Source organism: Passer domesticus, chromosome 10, assembly GCF_036417665.1.
Source record: "Passer domesticus isolate bPasDom1 chromosome 10, bPasDom1.hap1, whole genome shotgun sequence".
Taxonomy (NCBI): domain Eukaryota; kingdom Metazoa; phylum Chordata; class Aves; order Passeriformes; family Passeridae; genus Passer; species Passer domesticus.
The window spans coordinates 4,678,952-4,701,237 of record NC_087483.1 but is presented as its reverse complement, the minus strand read 5'-3'; the positions used below and the strand labels follow the sequence as shown (position 1 = coordinate 4,701,237).

Sequence of the window (22,286 nt, the reverse complement as noted above, 5' to 3'; positions counted from 1 at the left end):
GGAAAGGCGCTAAGCGAAGCCGGCAGACCGTGTGGCTCGCGTGGTGCTGGCGGCAACAATGTGACCAGCAGCGAGGGGCATGGCGAGCAATTCCCCCATGTGGGGCCCAGATGAGATCAACCTTTCAGCGCTGCGGGGCTCTATAAAACTTTTCAACTAATAGAATGTGAGAAGAAATGAACATACGGACAGCAATTGTCTCGCGAGTCAGAGGAAAGGGAAGAGTGAAGATGTGAGGAGAACAACATGGCGACACTAAGGTCAGTGAAAAGGAGGGATGGATGGGGAGGAGGAGGTGCTCCAGGCCTCAGAGCTGAGATTCTTCTGCATGCTGTGGTGAAGTCTAAAAAACAATGGTTTTCCTGTAATTTATTAAGTGCATGGCGGAATTCAGAGTTCACCTGCAGCCCGTGTGTCACAGACATATTTTATGAAAAATCCTTTTGCCAGGATCTTTTCTCCTGAGAAGCTGGGAAGCTTCAGCTTCTCCATGTTTTGTTGCTTTGGAATGTGATTTGGAGAATTGTTTACCCAGTATGTGAAATTGTTTTTACTTGATGACCAATGACAGCCACCTGTGTCGAGGCTGAGCAGTCACAAGATTTTATTATCATTCCTTTGCTTTCCTTTCCAGCTTTCTGATAGATCTGTTCTTTCTATTCCTTTTAGTATAGTTTTAGTATAGCAATATCATATCGTATCGTATCATAATATAATAAATCAGCCTTCTGAAACATGGAGTCAAGATTCTAATCTCTTCCCACACCTTGGGACCCCTGCAAACACAACCATACTCGTGAGAAAGAGTGCTCACGCTGAAGCATGTGAATGCTGGAAAGCTGTGATCTAGTGAGAAATTTGAACACAGAGAGAAGACCCTTGCTTCCAGAGGCAGAAAAAGAAGACTCTTACTTCCAAACTAGAACAGCTAATCCTTAAAAGACTACATGCCATGAAGTAAAATAACCAATGCAAACAGTTATAAGAAGACTGCTTTGCCTGTGGGAGGGACTCATGTTGTAGTAGGTTGGGGGTGTGTTTTGGTTCAGGGCAAATTTGGGAGATAACTTTTAAAGGGCTTTTTTATAAAAGCAGATTTAATTGGCTCTTTTTTTTTTAAACTGGTTAGGGAGAAAATATTTTTTTGGAGAAAAAGTGGAAAGAAACTTGTTTATTAAATAACAGAATTTAAATAATATTAAACAATAAAATTTTTTTGTTGTTTTAAAAAGAGATGGCAAATTTAGAATAGTTTTTTTTTTCCGGGCTGCAGCTTGGCTTACTCAGTTTTTGATCATTTTTTTTTGTGTTGGAAATGCCACGGCTCAGGCCTAGCCAGGTGGGTTATAGGTGGAGCTGCTGGTGTTTTTCTGAGTGTTTAGTCTAGAGCAGGTTTGAATAGGTTTAAGAAAAAGAAAAACTACAGTCTAGGAAACTTTTTTGTTTTAGTTAGCTAAAACTAACTAAAAGCAAAAAAAAAGAGCTTTGTTTTGATTGTCTATTTACAGACAACATAGTTTAGGAGCAGGAATGTGGAGGAGTAACTGCAGTCTGAAAACAAACTGCGCGCTTTTTTTTTTATTCTCTGAAAGAGAGTCTTAAAGGTGTAAAACTTATTATTCAGTATAAACAGAACAAAACTGTTGGGGATAAAAGCGTCATATAGTCAACCTAGGACAGCGTGACTGCTACTTGTGAAAATAGAACCATGTTGGAAAAGTTCACAGAGAACTGTTCCAAGAAAAAGACCCTATGGCATAGCAGAAGATACTCCTCTCCCTAAGCAAACTGAAGAAAGATTTTTAGAAGTAACAGCTGACAAACTGACTAAAACCCCCATGTTTTGTCTCCCTGCACTGTTGGTGGGAAGGAAAGAAAGGAGAGGGGTGCAGGGGAAGGTATTCTAAAGATTTATTTTAGTTCTCATTATCCTCTTTTAATTCTGTTAATAAATTTTTCTTTATACCTTTTAAATTTTGAGCCCGTTCTGCCCTTAAAGTGTTTCTTCCCAGTCCTTACCTCAACTCATGAGCCCCTTTTGTCTTTCCTTTCCCCCTTCTCTGCTCCAATATAGAAGAAGAGAATGAGTAAATGGTTTTTTGTGGGTGCCTAGCTTCTAGCCAGTGTCAAATTCTGACAACACTCTTTGAGGGAGACTTTCCACAGAAAAATTCAGGGCCTAATTAGGGTCAGAGAAGACAGAGAAGATGGAAGAATGATGCCAGGTTTCTGCAGGAAATGTGACCCACATCAAGCAGCACTTCCAGTGCCCCAGACCTGCCTCAAGGAATGCAAAGTTTGGCTTTGTGAGCTAGGAAGTTTGTGCAGAGATTTATCAGCACTTTTGAGGGGGACTTCCCACAGAACACTTCAGAGCCTAATTCTGGCACTGTTTGTGTCACTGACAAAGCACCAATGGTGTCCACCAGTGGTGGAGTTGTGTGAATGCTCACGTGGCCAATCCCAGTGTGTACAGGGATGTCTGTCACATGTCACAGACACCCCCCCACTTGGGGATGGGTGGAATAGCCACATATTGGACTTCATTATCCCAGCCCACATCACACAAATCCTAAGGAACAGGACTGAAGAGAAAGCCAGGGCACCAAAAGCACTCACCTAACTCACCAGGTTCTTCCCTGGAGCAGCAGAGGAGGCTCTCCAGGAGGACCACTGCACAGGGCTCTTTCCAGCATGTAAGGGAACCCAGTTTGGTATCATCACCAAGGCTGCACCCAAACCCAAACCATCAGTGTCAGTCAAGCCTTGCTGGATGTGTCAAATCAGACCTGCTCCAGGCATCAGAGTTGGGCACTCTGCTGTGGAATCAATGTCCCATCACAGACCTTCACCAGAAAACCCTGGTGATTCCCTTCAACAGAGCACTCTTTAAAAACCAGAAGGAACCACTGCCTACACAGGATATGAAAGTCAGGAAGAGGGAGAGATAAACAATTCCTTTCAGCTCACTCACCCAAAACAGAAACTCAGTGCCTACTGCATAAAAAAATTCCAGCCTCCTGAACACAGAAACCAATCATGGCATGAATTAAAACAGAGTGTGACCCACCTGAGGCAGCTCCTTGTGAGCACAATTTACTCCTCCAATTGGAATGATGTTGGGCATCAAAGGCCTTGGATACTCTAAAACAAAATCTGTCCTCAGGAGCCAAACTGAAGCCTGGCGTAAGAGATCCAGCACAGTCACGTCCTGCTGCAGGAACTCTGAAGCCAGTTTTGAGTACGGTTCAAAGGCAAAATCACAGAGAAAAATACCTGGGATGTCATGAAGTAGATTCTTCACTCGCTGGAGAAAGGTCATGTGGTCAGTAAATTGTGTAAATCCCCTGGGGACATAGGAAGGAGGCTTGGGACACTGAGTGGCATCAAAATCTAATCCACACGGGATTCCTCGTAAGAAATACACGGCAGGAAGTGAAAGGTGCTTCGCCAGGATTCCCCCACACAGTAGGACAGGGTCTGTAAGGATGGCATCAAACTTGCTCTCCTCAAGGTACCTCATGAGCTCTTTGTTTTGCAGGAGATGTTCACAGCTGGTGATTCCAAAGTTAGTGATTCTTTTGACACCTTGGTACGCTTTAACAAATCTTTCCAGAAAAGATCCTTGTTCAAATGAAAAATGAAAAAATGCCTGGAATTGTTTCTTCATTTCTTCCTGCGTGTAGGGGACCGAGTATGTTTTCATCACAAAGTTCTTTGATGGTTTGATGTGTAAAGTCACTTCAGGTGCCACCACAACCACCTCGTGTCCCCTCTGCCTCAAGATGTCCAGCACCTCCCGCATGCTCAGCCAGTGGCTCCCATCCACTGGTACCACCAGGAGCTTTCCAGCAGCAGCCAGACCCAGCAGGGACAGGAGCAGAAGCACAGCTGGTGGAGAAGCACTGAGCCCCACGGCCATTCCTGCAGGGATCAGCTGAGGGCCTCCACAGAAAGAGTTCTCCAGCTTAGTGATTTTAAGCAATCTGGTCGCTGGTTTTTATGGATGATCTTGAGATTTATTTGTGTTTGGTAAATGTTTAAACATGGACGTGGCAAAGGTGGTAGAAAAGTTTAAGGTTAATCTAATTTGGCAGACAAAAATCAGGGCCAGCGCTACCCTGGAAAACACCCCCCTCTCTCTATTGGAGGAACACTGAGTTGGAGGAACGCTGCCTGGTTATGTAGGGAGGAAGTCAGGAAGTCCAAGGTGCAGGTGGAGATAAACTTGGCCAGGGGTGAAAACAACAACAAGAAGGGTCACTACGGGTCTGTCAGCCACAACAGGAAGGTCAAAGGAAGTCTTTCCCCCCAGTAAGCAAGACTAGGAAATGGAAATCAATGGACAAAGTAAAGGCTGGGGGACTCAAGAACTTTCCTTGCCTCAGCCTCCACTGGCAACCTCTCTTCCCACACCTCTTGAGTGGATGGATGGATGGCAAGATCTGGCTGGGGGAGCAAAATTCCTCCCAGTGTAAGAGAAGATCATGTCACTGCTTGAGAAACTCAGACATAAGGCCACCTGATGACCCAAACACACGGGGCCCCATGAGATGCATCCCAGAGTCCTGAGGGAATTGGTTGATGGAGTTGCCAAGGCACTCTCCATTTGAAAAGTCCTGGCTCTCAGGTGAAGTCACAGTGACTGGGAAAAAGGAAACATTGCACCCACCTTTAAAGATGACAGAAAGGAATCCCTAGGGAACTACCAACCTTTTAATCTCACCTCTGTGCCGGGTAAGATCATGGAATAGACCCTCCCAGGAGACATTCTATGATTTAAGTAAATGAGGGATCCTTCAACAAGTGGTCTGCTCAAAAGAGCTAATTAACAGATCATTAATTTTCCAAACATGAATTTTCAGTGGAAGATAATTCCTCCCCTCTTGCCATTCCATATCTCTTTCCATTTGCAAAATATTAGAAAAAAATATTAAAGCTTCACATGTGAAATGGTCTGGATTCTCCACCAGTTTTATATTGTGACACTGTGAGGAAGATGGAAAATTTACTACTAAATTTCATTTCCCTGCAAGGCTTCTTTTTGGAAGGATGAAGTAGGGTCTGGAAGGAGTAAGGTCATAGACATGGTTTTCGCCAGCTATACTTAAAACTGAATCAGCAACTCAGAAATGCTATTCTAGATCAGTCTGGGAAGAGTTTGCCCCTGGGCCATGAAAGCAAACAATATTAATGCACGGACTGGATTTGCAGACAAGCCCTAATCATGGAAATTATTGCACAGAAGTAATTTTGACAACAAAATAATTTAGTGTAGTGGTTGATAGCATACACCAGAATACTTTTAAGGACATTTATCAAACTACTGTGGCTCTAGGCACATCCTTTGTAGGGAAACTTTTTGGGAAGGCAGCATAAAGCTCTTGCAGATGCTGCCAGAGCAACCAGAACATTATCTACCACTTGGTGCATTATGATGCTTCATTTTTAAATTATGAAAGGGTAGAGCTATTAACCAAAAAGATTTTCAGTTTTTAAAAATCAATTGTGACAGTAAAACCAACTCATGGACATAGTTATAGACACACAAAATATTTGCAAACAGCATTAAACATCCATATATTTTACCACATCAATCACTGAACCTGAGATAACGGCTTTCTCTTTCAGCAGTTTATATCTTCAATAAAAATATGCTGGGAATCACTGGCATTATAGATAAGTAATGTAATGATTGGCTCTCACAATTGAGAGATAGCTATTATGTGGATGTTAAAATGTATAGTAATGTTACAGTAATACATCCTCCCATAGCCCCCTTTCCCCTCCCCCTTGTAATAGCCTTAGCAGTGAGAGCATTTAGAGGAGACTGGCTTGCTACCAGGAGGGGTGGCATATCAACACCTGACCTCCAATCAAGATGTAAGAAAGTGATTTCCACCAATGGATGGCAGAGAAAGAGTTGACTGACAAAACTTTGGGAGGGGCTAAAGTTATAAAAGGCAGAGCATCCATTTTGTAGATGAGTGAGTGGCTGATTGTTGTGGTTTTGCCCAGAAGTGAGTTTCTGGAAAAGTCGTGGTCAAACCAATCAGTGGCCAGATTTGAAATTGGGACCTGTGGTGGCCACTGAAGATTTAGATACGCCTCTGAGAACAGACAGGGGTTAAAAGCAGAAGATTCCCAGAGAACTTTCTCTCTTGATCTGGCGGTGAGTCGATCTGACCTCTCCCCTGCCCAGCTGCGTCTGGGTGGGGCAGGGGAGGCCATGCGGCCTGTGGGGAGGGAGGCCAGAGCCCTGCAAGAGGCAAGGGTGGAGGAGACCTGGGATGTTTGGGCAGCCCTCCCCGGGAGAGAGTGATAGAGACTCTGTGCTGGCCTGAAATTTTACACCTTGTGCTGGCACCATGGCCAGGAGAAGAAGTTGGGGGGGGGGGGGGGGGGGGGCAAGGCGCCCAGCTGCTGGCAGACCATGGCTGAGGTTTTAACCCTGTTGGTGCTGGGACAGTGGAAGCTGTAAAAAACACTAATCCTCCCCAGCTGAGAGTTTAGAGGGGACAGAAGATGGGCAGATGAGAAGAAGGCTTGAGTGAGTGAAGAAATACCAGCAGATGAGAAGCACCCTAGATGGAGGAGATGATTCGGAGTGGCCTTTTGGCTGGACTTTTCTCTTACATGGACACGGGATGGAACCAAATCTTCCTGTAATGTAGAGACTGCACCTTGGGGGAGGCGGTTGGCTAGAAGCCAGCAGTGACAAAGCCATTGTGAGAAGAAGTAGAAAGAACAAAGACTGATAGGGAGGGTGTGGTGGAGCCCTCTGCCTTCATAGGAGAAGGATCTCTGTTCATGAGGCCCCTTGGCCCCAGGGGGTGAAATATGGGGGGAGACAGCTGTCCTAAATGGTGAGAGGCTGCCACTTCTTGGAATTGGTCAAGGCATTCTTAAAAGACCTAAAAAGCAGTTTGGGTCCATGGGCAGTGGTGAGAGCACTGGACATGGAAGAAAGATGGTCACCATGGCAGATTTTCTCTGGGTGGCTGCCACGTGTGATATGGAAGCACAGGAGGTTCCACTGTGTTTCCTGGGGAGGCCCTTGGTGCAAGAGGGAGACTCCTCTCTCCTGATGAACTGGGGGGAAGTTGTGTGAAGGATGGTATTGGATTGAGAATTCAGTATTAGAGGGGATTGAGTGTTAGAGGGGTGTAGGGAGGAGGAGTGTTTTGGAGGTATTCCATTGTGGATTGCTGTGTGTGTTTTTGTTTGTTTGTTTGTTTTCCTTCTGTCTCTTACGTTGTAAATTAATAAAGTGTTGTGTTTTTCCCTCCATTCCCAAGTTGGAACCTGCTTTGTTCTATTTCCAAGTCACATCTCACAGTAACCATTTTAGAAACATACCTTTCATGGGAGCCCTGTCATTGTGCCAGGGTCAAACCATGACACTGATAATCACAGGGACTCCCAGTACTGTAATTTTTCCTTATTTAGTCCTTTTGTTGTATTTTTTTGTTAAGGTTTAATAAACCTTCAAAATTTTTTAAAGGTGAGCAGTTGTTTCTCATACTGGCATGGGCTACTCAAACCCAAAATCTCTTATTTCAAACCAAATGGATCCATGGCTTAAGAACTCTTCTGTTACTTGTCTGTGAAGAACATCTGATGCCTGAATTTAAATGGGAAATAGGCAAAATGGCAAAGAAGGAAACGTATGAACTTGAGAGCTGAGTTTTCCACATGCTGGATAAACGCCATGTGGTCTAAGCTGTCCGTAAATGTTCTTGGGATGAAGGAAGGCAGACCTGGGCACTGAGCAACCTGCAAATCCAAACTGCAGGGAAATCCCCTGAGAAAGAAAACAGACAGGACTGAGAGATGCAGAGCCGGGATTTGTCCGCACAGTACAAGAGAGAACTTTGGAGATACTGCGTCAGATCCTTGTTGCGCAGCAGACTGCCGCAGGAGGAGGTGTAGAGGTTGGAGATGAGCTGGACTTTTTCAAGGAGACCATTAATTCTTTGACAAAAAGGTTTTCTTTCAAAAGGATCATTCCCAATTATTCCCACGTGTGCTCTCAGCTCATCCCTGCATAACCACACTGGATACATTTTGAGGCTGTAATATGCAGATGCCTCCATGCTCAAGTTCGCATCTGGTGACACGGTGACAATTTGCTGGCCTTTCTGGCTGAGGACCACCAGCAGCGAGCGCAGGCTGAGCCTGTGACTCTCATCCATAGGCACCACCAGCAGCTTCCCACCATAAGCCGAGCACAGCAGGGACAGAAAAAGCAGAATCCCTGCCAAAGCTGCAGAGCTGTATTTACCCACAGGAGCCATGTTCGCAGAAATCCAGATTCTGCTCATCTGCCCTGACCTAGCAGCTTTTAAACACAGCCACAGCGCCTTGCCAGATTCCCACATTCCCCCTTAACAACCTGGCTTTTCCAGCAGAACCATTCACTGGTAACTATTGAAGGCATTGATGAACCATTTAAGTGATTAAAGAATTTGGGTTGTGTGAAAAATGTGTATTTTATGATTGGCTTTTTGCAAGTATTAAAAAGAATATTGTATATGTTAGAAAGTTATGCTGTATTAAGTAGTGTATTAAATATAGTTTTAGGTTATAGCATAATGTTAAAATAGAAACTATGCTATGTAAAATATTTTTTAAGAAAGGATTCACACCAGATAGAAGCCCCAGGACACCTAAATCTTTCAGAGAAAGGGAATATATTGCTCCCTTATCAGAAGAAAACTAACTCCTTCCCACCTCGCTCAGACAGGAACACAGTATGAGGATTAAGAGGAAGAAGTTGACACTGACCAGACAGAATCCTGTGTTTGAATGGAGTTTATGCATCATATATGAGATGTATGAATATGCAACAGGCGATTGTTTTTAAGGGTTAATCCTCTGTTAACGGGGGTCCTTTTTCAGGCTTGTGTTGCCCAGAAAAAGGTACCCGGCCGTCTGTATCTCTTTGTTTTTATTGTCTCATATTGTCCTAATCTCAACTGTTCAAATTTTATTACTCTAATTATATTACTAGTTTTATAATAATTTTATTACTATTACACTGTTAAAATTTTAAAAACAAAAAAAGTGATTGGCGTTCTTCACAGGTTGGGTGGAACTGGGCTTGGTAAATAGGGCTCCCTTGGGCCTCAATCTGTGCTGATTGATGCTGGATTGAAAATAAAATCAGGCTTTGCCAAAATAAAACCACGAGAATAGTGCTGGCACTTGGAAGTAGCCAGGCTTGCTGAAACCATGTACTAAAATACCTTGTTTATGTCATTCTTTTTGAGAAGGATTTTGCAGCTGTTCTGAAATGCTTGGTGAGTTCATGTTTAAAATTATAAAAGTGTGTGACACTATACAGCACAATTTCTATGTAAACCCTTAGGAAGAGGCTCTGGGATTTACATGTAGCTCAGCACTGGAGCCAGGAACACCACCAGGTAGGATTTTAATCCACTGGAGAGGCAGAGGGTTTGCATCAGTAAAGGAAAACCACTGGGTTGATGCTGTCACACACTCTACTACTTGTTCTCATCCTGATCTATTTCTCTCTGTCATTTTCTCCTTCTGGGAGAGATGGGAAGAAATCAGGAGCGAATAATCAGTATTTCTGCAATAAATATTGATGCTGGACTATGATCTCTACCCCTGGAGTCAAAAAAAAAAAAGAAAAAGAAAAAGGAGAGGGAGCCTTGCCCTCAGAGAAGAGTTTGGTTCCACACTGCAGCTGCTCCATGGCTTTGCCTGCAGGCAGGATGGCCTGCTGCTTTCCCAGAGGAACTGCCTGGTCCTTGAGCAGCTGTTAAGCAGCTCTGATGGACAAAAGAGACAGGAAAAAGCATCACCCTGATAAAAGGGGGGCTTGGTAACAACTTGAAAGAGACTTTTGTGAAAAAGCAGAGCAACAGAAACAAACAACTCAATGAAGCTGAACTAGGGAAGTTCGAGGAGTGAAGCAAAGCCCAAAGGTAGGAAGGTTGGCTCGGGAAAGGTGTGAAGAGCCAATCTCTTTTTTTGTGAAGTTTCTCTCATTCATGTTCACAAAAGCCTGTGAATGTGAGGGAAGAGCAAGAGTGGTGCTAGGCCAGAAGAATCCATTCTAAGGGCTTTGGAAAGGCTGGCAAGTGAAAAAAGTTTGACGGAAAAAGATGGAGAGTTTATTGATTTTTAAGTAATGTTCACAAACATAAAACTTTTTAGGAAACCAAATTGTTATGAATAGAAAGTTGTATTTTTTTTAAGTTTCAGAGTTAAAAAAACCAAGTCAGACCAAGTCAGACTCCTTTGGTTTCACTGCCGAAGAAAAGCCCTTAATCACCCGTTGATGGCGGGTGATTAACTGATTGTTTCCCTGATGCTGGCCACTTGCCAGGACAGACCCCTCCGAGGTAAAGAAAATAGGAGTGACATCAGAGCCAGTATGCAAATAAGAAATGCAGTGCACCTTGGGTTTTTACAGTTTTACAGTTTTTACAAGAAAAAAACCCCTAAAATCACGTGCCAACAAGTGACATAAGTGATGTCTAAGGATGGGAGCATGGTCCCGTGCCTGCTTGGACCTTTTTATTTCTCACCCTAACCTGAAAAGAAACTGATTAAAGAGACCCCCTGGGTTTTTAAACAAACAAACTAAGGACTCCACGACTCTCCCGTGAGGACAGAGTCCCCAGTTCTGTCTGCAGACCAGCGGACAAAACTGCATCATCCTCCTCCTTCGTGCCACGCCTGGGAGCAACGGCGGCGAGGGCGCAACCCGTCGATTTCTCCCCACCTGAGCTGATTCTTCTTAATAAAGGCATTAAAAAGGAGAAAGATCTCCTGCCCATTTATTTCACAAATGACGTATTGAGGAGAGTTCCCTTCTCCTTTATTCCTCTTCCACTTACTCCCTGGCTTTGCATGACACCGTTCCACTGACAGCACAAGCAAGCAAAAATACGCATCACATGCAGCAAGAAGCTAATGTACATCCTGAGCACCTGCGAGCTGATCAAGGGCTATTTAGACCACAGATACCCCAGCAACAACCCATCAAAATTTCCTCATCCTCCCTGGATGTGTCCTAAAATATTAGTTGAGACTTCAGCTGTTTTTCACGGAAGCTGTAAGACCAAAACCTTCACCACAAAATATGAGCCTTTGACTCAAAAACTGCTGGTACATAACAGAGAACATGATCCTCTTGCACATGACCCAATGAGGTCTTTTTCTGACTAGATAAGCAGCTAATGGTCTTGAAGAAATATTCCCATGCCTTCTACTTGAGGAAAAAAATTATTGGAAGAGCTGCTATAATTCACTAGCCCATTTTGGCACTAATTCCTGCCTGAGAATTTCTGTGCCTGATTTCAAATGGAATTAAACACAGTATAGCATGTGATGCCATAACAAAAAAAAAAAAAAATCGCCATGTTGCACAGACCTAAAGAAAGGAGCTGGAATCACATCTTGTGTTCCTGGTTTTTATGTGGATTGGCTGTACAGAAAGTCTTAAACTAAATATTATCCTTAAGTAGAATCCCAGAATAGTTTGGACTAAAAGCACCTTAAAGCACATCCCATTCTACTTCGTGCAGGGACACCTCCCACTATCCCAGCTTGCTCCAAGCCCTGTCCAGTCTGGCCACAGACACATCCAGGGGTGAGGCAGCCACAGCTTCTCTGGGCAACCTGTGCCAGGGCCTCACCACTCTCACAGGGAAGAATTTCTTCCCAATATCTCTTCTAATCCTTTCCTCTGGCAGCTTAAAGCCACAGGTGGCAACACCTCAGGCTCTTGTAAAGAGTCTCCCTACAAGAGACAGATAAGATACATCCCTCTCAAATACCGGACTTGGACCATGCAGGTGTGTGACTGCCACAACATCTCCCAGCCAGCCACTGACCTGAGATAACGGCTTCTTCTTCTCGCCACAGTGGATGCCTCCAATGAAAACCATGTTGGGCATGACAGGCATGGGATACTCAAAGACAAAGTCAATTCTCCTCAGCCAGATGGATCCGTGACTTAAAATCTCTGTCATTGTCATGGGTTTTTGGAGGAAGTCTGAGGCCAGCTCCTCAAATGGAGAATAGACAATATTGCAGAGAAAGGACTCAGAAAGGGCAATCAGGAAGTTCTTCACCCTCTCGGAGAAGGTCATGTGGTCGGTGTTTTCCGAGAACATGCGTGGGACGTAGGACGGCGGGTCCGGGCCCTGAGCCGCGTGAACCTCCAAGGCACATGGAACCATCCGCAGGAAGAAAACGCTGGGGATGTTGAAGTGCAGGGCAATGATCTGCCCACAAGGTGTCACGGGATCCGTGAGCAGGGCATCAAAGTGACTGTCTCCAATGTACTTCAGCAGCTCTTGGTTGTACAGCAAGGACTTGCACGAAGCGTGAAAGATGGCCCCGCTCTTCCGGTAATCTTCCAAAAGCTTCCAGAATCGCACCAGGAAAGGTTCTTGGATGAAAACTCTTGCACTGAAGGAGCGTATATGTTCTTCCACGTCCTCCTTCATCAATGGCACAGGGTAGGTTTTCAGTTCGTAGACATCCGAGGAGTCGATCAGGATTGTGTTGTCCGGTGCGATGACCACGATTTCGTGTCCTCTCTTGCTCAGCTCGATCAGCGCTTTTTTCATGCTGAGCCAGTGGCTGCCCTCCATGGGGATCACCAGCAGCCTCCCAGCAGTGGCCGGGCTCAGGAGGCACAGGAAGGGCAGAACCAGTGCCACCAGCATGGTGTGGGCTGTGCAGAGTGGAAGCCCAGCAGCAGAGAGGCCAGGAGTGCTTTGCCAGCTTTTGTAGCTGTGCCCCACCTCTGCCCTTTTGACTCTCCTCCCATTCGGGTCATCAGAACATTGCCACAAGGTCACAGAAAGCAATAAATGATTAGGAAAGATACAGGGGAGGTTTGGACTTCAAAGGTGGCTTTGTATGAGTCAAGAAAGGTGTGTCACCTTCACACAGGCCAAGCTAAGGTTCTTGGCTCAGTGCCGCCTTCTTCCCTCAGCAGGACCCCGGCTTTGCGGCACTTCTTGCCACCAGCCCACCACACCCAAGGTCTGATGGCAAAATGCAGGGAAAATCCATGGAAAAAACGCACCCACAGAGTGGGTGGGCAGAAACACTGCTGAGCCCACAAGGGAGGAGTGTGCCGATCAAGAGAGCATGGAAAGGACTCTTTTCCATCGCTGCCACTGGAGGCTGACAGAGTTGTCACAGACTGAGGTAATTTAACATTTTTGAAAGCACTTTCTTCCCTAAAGAGACAGATGCCAGTCATAGAGGGAAACATAACTTACAGTACAGATTAATATGAGAAATACACCCAACCATACCCGGGCTTTGGGGTTTGCTTTATTTTTTTCAATAACCAAAACCAGCTGGCACCCCTGAGAATAATTAAATTTCCTTAACGCAAACTTGCATTTTTTGGGAAGATACACACCCAGAAGAAAATCTTTCCCCATCTGTCCATATAAATTTCAGCTAAACCCCTTATCCTATCAGGTATAAAAGAAGTTGCAAAAGAGCATTTCACCCTTGTACCCCAGATAACAAAGACCAAGAACACCTCTGTAGTTCACACAGTCATGAATCGTTCACGGCCAATGAGAGGTCAGTTCATGACCAAGGTTGGGTCAGTTCATGACCTCAACCCTGTGTCCAGGTCCTTCTTGGTTATCAGTTGCTGGGGGTTTAATGTTGGTGATAACTGCTCATTAAAGCCTATAAGCAGGGGAATACGGGAAACAATTTCCCTCTCCAGGGCATTCTGGGCTTTAAAATCTTGCTGGATTTGTTCCCCCATGCAGTTGCTGCAGCTTCCTTCCCAAGTCTGGAGGGAAATCTTGGACTTTGCTGAGAACCCGCCTTCCAAAAGGAGCAGCAGCTGCATCACCCACACTGATCCCATCTTGGGAGGTTACAGCAGGGATTAACTTAATGGGAATTTTCAAACAGCTCAGAGGATAGAAATCCACAGGAGACAGGCCATAACCTGAGACAAGGCTGCCAAATGAACACGGGAAGGTTGCTACACAAAAGCCCAAATGGAAATCTACGGGAGATATCCATACCCAGGAAGGCTTAAAACCTAATTCAATAATCTAGAAGAGAAGGGGAGGATGGAACTGGAAGAGGGTTTCTTTTGGGGCTTAGGTATTGACACCTTGACATTAAAGGCAGATGGAAAGGAACCAATCCAGTGGATGGCTGTGGTAGAAAATAGGCAAACTCTTCAGTCCTATAACCTTCACTGTGGCTGAATGGAGAGGGGATAAATGGACAGTGCACGAGACAGCTGGGAGAGCAGGACAGCAAAGTTCTTCAGTTCAACAAAGGCGACTATCAGTTGCATAAAAGCTACATGTCACTTAAATGATCCTAATTAAGTCTGATAAGGCTTTAGGTTTGGCAGGATGTGATATAATCTGAATGCTGGAATTAGGAAATAACATTTCTGCATCATGCAGCATTTCAATCTTTAAACACCAAGCTGTTGTTAGTCAGGGTTTGATGGAAAGATGTGAGGGACATCCCTTGCCCAGGGTGGCAGAGGGTTGGAATGAGATAATCTTTAAGGTCCCTTTCAACCCAAACCATTCTGCCATTCTATGATACCTTTGTACTTTGCCTTTTCAATATCAAAACAGAAGAAAATGTTGTACCTGAGACAGTCTTTTCTTCTGAACACAGTTAATCCCTCCAATAAAAGCCATGTTTGGCATCACGGGTTTCGGGAACTCAAACACAAAATCGTATCTCATCAGCCAGAAGGATGCACGGCTCAGGAGTTCTGTCACTGTCACTTTCCTTTTGAAAACCTCAAATGCAAGCTCTTCAAAGTTATCATAGATAGGCTTACAGTAGAAGAGCTCCAGCAGGTCGACCAGCATGTTCTTCAGCCGTTGGGAAAACGTCATGCTGTCTGAATTATCCAAGAATAACCGGGGGACATAGGAAGGAGGGCTTGGACACCGGGTAGCAGCAGAATCCATTCCACAGGGAAAGCCCCGCAGGAAGTAGACGGAAGGAAGGGAAAGATACTCAGCCACCAGGGGCCCACACATCAGGATGGGATCTGTGAAGAGCACGTGGAATTTGCTCTCTTTCAAGTACTGCATCAGCTCCTCGTTCTGCAGAAGGCTCTTACAGTTGGCGAAGAAGACCGAGGAGAGTTCTATCGTGCTTTGATACGAGGTCAGAACAACATTCAAAACAGACTGCTCCATAAAATGGGCATTAACAAAGGCCTTGAGCATTTCACCCAAGTATTCCTCTGTGTAAGGCACTGGATAGGCTTGGACTGTGTAATTCCGAGGCTCCTCTGACTTCATGTACAGGCTGGTGGAGGGCACAAGCACAACCACCTCGTGTCCCTTTTGCTGCAGTTTCTCCACTACCGGGCGCATGCTGAGCCAGTGACTTCCATCCTGAGGTACCACCAGGATCTTTCCACCTTCAGCCAGGATTACAGACAGCATCAGGAGGAGAACTATCCAGGTACCTTGGTATAAAAGAGCCATTTCTGAGGGAGCAAACCAGAGGGTTCTGCTCTGGAGGGATCCACGCAGTCCTTTATACAATGGTCCATGCAGACCAAGTAGGGAATTTATTTGCTACAGAAATTAATATTTAACTTCCCAATATGGTTGTGATTAGCCTGTGATTTTGCCTCTGTTTGTGATAGGGAAGGGAAGCCGTGTCCTTAGAAAAACACTCCTGTGCTTTCTGTTAATGTTTAAGCTTCAAAGTCTGTCAGCACTAAGACACTTGTCAGCACTGAGTCTGTGACAGCAAGAGCAGGGATGTCATGTTGCAACAATAATCCTGGTTAAAGCCATTCACCTGGTAAATACACATTGATAAAATAATAAAAATACACCCAGCAGAATGGATGCAACTCCATTCCTGAGGACACGAGGCTGATGTGGAATTGCCACCCCCTGGAAGCAGCCAAACCTGAACCTCTTACAAAGAGGTCATGGCCACCAGGATGTACCAGGCAATCCCAAATCTGAGGAGAACAATCCCCATTGGCTTTTTTCCTCCTGGCACTACAGCAAAATGTGAACTAATGGATGGGCTCCAGGTAAACAAAGGGAAAGTGGGCCAGCACAGGGACACAAAGAAGGAGTTTTGGTCTTTGATTGCTGTCTTGAAAACCCTTGCCATGTATTGTGAGAGAGACAAAATTGAGGAGAAGCTGTGACAGCCCCCACTAATGCCACTGCAAGATTGTCTTGTCTTTGTGCAAGTAAAAGCAATGCCAGAGCAAAGCCTTTTGGATGGTGCTGAGGAAGGAGTCCTTGTCATGAAGAGCTACCATCAGCACAACACTTTCCCATTCTTTTTATAAATGGTGCTGGGCCTCCCAGCATGCTCAGTCAGGAGAAACAAATCCTTACAGCCTGAGGCAAAGGCATTTATCTCATGACACCCAAAGGGTGCTGGGCGTGCCCTGAGGAGCTCCACTCTGTCACACCAGACATGGAGGAACCACCCTTAGAGCTGGAAAACCAGTTTCTGGAGAGGCCCAGTGCAGGAGAGGTGGGAGACAGCATGGACTGAAAGGAGGACACTGAACGGATTCACAAATAATTGTCATTAAAGGCAGGAAATCTGGATGCTAAGAGTTCATTGCCACTGCTGTGACAAGAGCTGACCCAACTAACTTGGACGTTGCTGATCAGTGTGTTTTCTACTCTAGACTCAACTGGATTTTCAATGGCAACACCAGTTGTCTGAAAACAGCAAATGCAAGTTCATTTTCCTTGACTATAACAGAAAACGTCTCCTGACAGGATGGCCACACTTTCTTATGGACTCCACAGGCTCCCTGCTTTCTGTACCAGACCATCAGAGCAAAAACTGTGGGAAAAGTGAGGCAGCAAGAGGAAGGACAAGAGAAATTAGAGATAAAGGCAGGACAAAGAAAGAAAGAAAGGATGAGGTTCCTAGATGAGCACAGGATCAGCTGAGGTCAGATTTCAGGTGAGTAATTATTACTGAGGAAATTAACAGCCAGGCTCATTTTTCTGATAAGCAACAGATAAGTTTGTAGGTGTTTGTTTTTCATAGTGAGTAGCAAAGGGCACCTGGACTCCTTTCAGCTCTGAGGGGTGTGGTGCTTGTTTCCAGCTCCTGTTTAATGTGCAAACGAGGAGCTGAGGAACTGAGGATTCCAAAGGTGAGAGAGCCAGGTGCCTGCTTGGAGGAAAGCCTTCCCCACTGCAACAGCAAAGGGCATCATAGCAACGGAACATTACCTTAGGCAGTGGTTTCTTCTTAGCACAGTTGATCCCCCCAACAAAGACCATGTTGGGCATCACTGGCCTGACGTACTCGAACACAAAGTCAAACCTCAGGATCCAAATGGCAGCGGAGTTCACGAGGTCCATCAGGGACACATCCCTCTGAAGAACTTCTGAGGAAAGCTTAAGCGCTTCTCCGTAGAAACCGTTGCAGTAATCAAGCTCCAGGAGAGAAATCAGGGCGTTTTCCACCCTCTGGAAAAAGGTCATGTGGTCTGAGTTGAAGCTGAAGAGTCTCGGGATGTAGGATGGAGGGCTTGGGCACTGTGGGGCTGAAAAGTGGATGTTGCAACCAAATCCTCTCATGAAGAACACAAAGGGAAGAGAGAGATGGTGGGCAAGGATGGCCCCACACATAAAGGCTGGATCCGTTAGGATGGCATCAAATCTGCTCTCGTTGAGGAACCTCAGGGTCTCCCGGCTGCGGAACAGGTCCTTGCACTGCCCAAAGAAGGTGCTGAAGACGTACACTGAGGCATTGTACATTGCCAGAGCATTGAGGGGGAAAGGCTTCTGCGTCAGGTGCACGGCCAGGTATTCCTGGAAGGCGTTATCCAGCTCTTCCAGGGTCTGGCTCACCGGGTGCGTGACCACCTTGTAGGCCTGCGTGGTCTCCATCTGCCAGCTCACCTCGGGAACCAGCACCACCACCTCGTGTCCCCTCTGGCTCAGCTTCTCCACCACTTCCTGCATGCTCAGCCAGTGGCTTCCCACCATGGGCACCACCAGGAGCTTCCCTCCGTCCGAGAGGCTGGGCAGGAGGAGGAGGATGGAAATCCAGGCACAGCAAAGCCTCAAAGCCATGCTGCTGTGGTCGGAGTAGGGGCCGTGGAAGAGATTGCGCCTGCAGGTTGTTGCCTGAAAATGCTTTGGAAAGCAACTGATGGCTGGATTTGTTGCACTCTGCTCTTTGATGTTCCTGTTGTTAATGATTCACAGCTTTGGACTGTGGGTAGTTTATTTTGCCTTTTCCCTCCTTTCTTGGAAAGCCAAGATTTGGTGACCTTTCCAGTGCTGAGTCACTGGAGTTCCTCGATGCTCCATTAGCTCCTCACCGTGCTTCTCGGATCCCTCAGGACTCCTCACCTTTGTTGTGTCCTCTGTTCCACCTTGGCCAGGACCCAGGAGGGCAGCCTTGGTGGGAGCAGCTCCCAAGCCCACAGTAATAAAATGAAAACAGCCTCTCTGAGTTGGAGAGACAGATCCTCAGGTGATTCCTCCAGGGATGGAGCAGGAGACCCTCAGGACAAGGCTCGGGGCTCTTCTGAGCTGGCAGGAATCTCCTTAGTGCCCGGGACACCACAAAAGGTGCAGAGAGGGGCCAACCTCTCTCTGTACAGCCCAAGCTCTCACTTTACAGAGTTGTTTCCCAGCCTGGGAGGTGGCTCCTGGGTAGCAGAAAACTCCTCCCCACCAGGATTCAGACCAGCACTAAACAAGCTTTAGCAGCCACTGGAGGCTCAGGATTCAGACCTGAACTCAGCGAACGAGCAGGTTCAGCACAGATGTGATCTCCCCAGCCTCACAGCATTGCCACTGATGGCAAATTTAGAAATATTGCACCCCAGGATATTCGGAGCTGTGCAGCCTCCATCCCTCAAGCACAGAGGTTCTCTCCTCTCCCTTCATACCACGGTCAATGCACCACAATGAACTGCATATTGTTTTCCTCATATCAGCCTTATTTATTTATTTATTTTCCCTGTTTTTACCAATGTCTTTAATTAATTCGATTGGGAAGGTGGCAGAGAGCAGTTTTATGTCAGGTTGGCTTTCCAGAAAACTAAATTTTTGTCTGTCAGAGTAGGGGGGAGAAGCTCTGAGGTGAAAGAAACTAAAACACTCTCTAAATCTTCTATTATAAACTGCAAGGAAAAAACATCATAGTAACAAGTTCTAAATAGGTTCTGATTTTTATAAAGCACACATGGAACTGGGCATTGGGAAGCTAATTGGGAAGCAGTTTAGCAAACAGCATTTTCTCACCCAAAAAACCTTAATTTCTGTATTTTGTGATGGCACCCCAGCTGTTTGCTGAAGTGGGTTGAGGAGAGGCCTGGCAGGGAAATGTCCTGCCCTCCCCTCCCTCCTGCTGCAGGATGAATTTTCCATCCAAACCTTCAGTGGGAGGAGTGGGTGCACAGGCAATCCCGGGATGGCTGAAGTTAATCAGTACCTCAGGGTTTGTGAACTTGTCAGAGGTTGCCTCAGTTGGCCTGGTTATCCCAGGTTATCCCATCCAGGAATTCTGGAATTTGCTGGGTTCAAGGCAGTACGAGATCAAAGTCACTCCCTGCTCACGCCTGAGCAAAGGGACAGTGGGAAGGCTGGATTTGGGTGAAAAGACACAAATCTGGGGGCAGCCCTGTCCAGGGAGGGGTAACAGAGCTGGGGAAGGGGTTAAAAACTCCAATGAGCTGAGGGAACTGGGGCTGTTTCTGGAGAAAAGGAGGCTCAGGGGGGACCTTGTCATGCTCTCCGTCTCCCTGGCAGGAGCTGGGGTGGGATCACGCTGTCTTGCTGTGTCCCAAGTGACAGGATGAGAGGAAATGGCCTCAAGTTGTGCCAGAGGAGGTTCAGAGTGGGTATTAGGAAAAAACAATCACTGGAAGAATGGTTAAGCATTGGAATAATTTGCCCAGGGAGGTGGTGGAGTTGCCATCTCTGGAAGTGAGATGGATGTGGCACTTGGGGACGTGGTTTAGGGGTGACAGTGGCAGTGCTGGCATGAGGCTGGGACTGGGTCATGCTAGAGGTCTTTTCCAAGGTGGATGATTCTGTCAGGTGCAGGCTGGGCCATCCCAGGCTCAGGAATGATTAGGGAATACTCAGGACGGAATTCTTAGGGTAGCTACAACATGCTGGTCAAGGCTGGAGTAAATCCATGATGGGAGATCCCAAACTACCTCTTCCAAATCCATGAAAAGACATCCCCAAGCCCCTCTAATAAATCCATGTCTGGAGATGTCCAATCCCTCTAATAAATCCAGTCAGAGATGCCAAAACTGCTATAAGAAATGTATGAAAGGAGATCCCAAATCCCTCTAATAAACTCGTGGCAATAGATCCCCAAGCCCTTCTAAGGAATCCGTCAAAGACAATCCCCAAACCCCTGTAATAAATCCATGTTTGGACATGCCAAAATCCTTTATTAAACTAAGGGCAGGAGATCCCAAACCCACCAAGTATATCCATGAAAATAGAACCCCAAACCCTTCTAACAAATTCAGAAAGAGACCACCAAACCCCTCTAACAAAGCCATGAAAAGAGAGCCCCAAACCTCTAATAAATGAGATTTAAGGAGATCCCATTACCTTTCCAATAAAACCATGGCACAGTATGGCAAACCCCTGTAATATATCCACGAGGGAAAACAAGAGTTTGAAAGAGGGAGCTGGTGTTTGTAGAATGCCAGGATGGCTTGTGTTGGAAGGGACCTTAAAGTTCATTCCGTTCCACCCTGTGCCATGGGCAGGGACACCTTCCACTGTCCCAGCTTGCTCCAAGCCCTGTCCAGTCTGGCCATGGACACATCGAGGGGTGAGGCAGCCACAGCTTCTCTGGGCAACCTGTGCCAGGGCCTCACCACCCTCACAGGGAAGAATTTCTTCCCAATATCTCCTCTAATCCTTTCCTCTGGCAGCTTAAAGCCACTGCCCTTGTGGCAACACCTCAAGCTCTTGTAAAGAGTCTCCCTCCAAGAGAGAGATAAGATACATTCCTCTCAAATGCCTCACTTGGACCATGCAGGTGTGTGACTGCCACAACCTCCCCCAGCCAGCCACTGACCTGAGATAACGGCTTCTTCTTCTCTCCACAGTGGATGCTGTGAGTGTCTGTCCCAAACTTCCCTCATTTTTTGCCTCTCGATTCTCATGAAAGCCAGGACCACCGGGAAAAGGAAAAGATCCTGTTCTGAAAATCCAGGTCTGACTGGTCCACCAAGCCAGATTATTGTCTACGGGTGTGTTTGCTCAACTCATGGAACACTGCCCCCGAGAAGGGGCAGTGTGCTCTCCTTCGCCTGCATCACCTAGCAACGCTAGTGCTGGAATTTCTCCACCCTCCTGACTTGGCTGGACTTTCTCTCTGGAATGACCTTTCTGGAGGTCACCACTAAAAGACCCTCCATTCACTGTACATCAACCACCGTGACAGATGGACTGAGATGGGAGAAGGTTCTCCTCTCAAAGACTGAGACATGCGACCCCTACATGGAAAAGCTCCCCTCTTCTTCCCTAAAAGACTGAGACTGAAATCCCAACCGTAGGGTGGGGGAAGGTGTGTGTGGGGACCAAAGCAAGTTTTGCAAGCGACCACTGGACCGAGAAGACAATGGTCCTTGCCTACTGCTGATGGACTTTTTTGTACGACGCCTGCTGCTGACGGACAACTGATGGACTTTTTATACTCTTTCTCAATAGACTATTTTGAAATGTGTCCCCTTCCCCCATTCCTAAAGGACTATAAAAGAGGTTAGAGCTGACTGATACCCTTGAGATCTCCCCTGATGTGAAGACAACAGGCTTTTCGTCGATTGGACTTCTAGGGACTTTGTCATCCGCACATCTGGTAGCTATACACCTCCTTGCTTTTCCTCTCTTCTTCTCTTTTTTCCTTATTCTTTCCCTTCTCTTAATTCCTCTTCTCCTTAACACATTTTTGCTGTGGCTATTCAACAAACGTGTATATGTTTTGATTTTACTGCAAAACCGCTTGTCATGTCAGTTTTTGCACCCTGAGATCAGTGAAAAGAACCTACACGAATCTTGTCCTTAGGACGTATCGTGTCAGATGCCTCTGATGAAAAACATGTTGGGAATGACAGGCATGGGCTACTCAAAGTCGATTCTCCTCAGCCAGATGGATCCGTGACTTAAAATCTCTGTCATTGTCATGGATTTTTGGAGGAAGTCTGAGGCCAGCTCCTCAAATGGAGAATAGGCAATGTTGCAGAGAAAGGACTCGGAAAGGGCAATCAGGAAGTTCTTCACCCT

At 46.1% G+C, this 22,286-nt stretch overlaps 2 protein-coding genes across 6 annotated transcripts in view; one reads left to right on the top strand and one right to left on the bottom strand.

Moving 5' to 3' along the window:
* USP40 (ubiquitin specific peptidase 40) overlaps nucleotides 1–22,286 on the top strand; it is a 135,362-nt gene that overhangs the window by 68,118 nt on the left and 44,958 nt on the right. The gene's annotated exons all lie outside the window — the stretch shown is intronic.
* The window catches only part of LOC135308471 (UDP-glucuronosyltransferase 1A1-like), a 68,752-nt gene that overhangs the window by 28,526 nt on the left and 17,940 nt on the right, over nucleotides 1–22,286 (bottom strand). Inside the window, exon 1 of one of the 5 annotated variants that reach the window (XM_064433434.1) lies at nucleotides 17,244–18,171. The exons of 1 other annotated variant lie outside the window; for it this stretch is intronic. In XM_064433434.1, the coding sequence (XP_064289504.1) occupies nucleotides 17,244–18,092 (849 nt within the window). In that variant the 5' untranslated portion in view covers nucleotides 18,093–18,171. Of the gene's footprint in view, nucleotides 1–3,070; nucleotides 3,980–11,870; nucleotides 12,744–14,642; nucleotides 15,551–17,243; nucleotides 18,172–22,286 lie in introns of those variants that run through there. 3 more of the 5 variants (XM_064433426.1, XM_064433437.1, XM_064433433.1) reach the window with 3 other exon arrangements.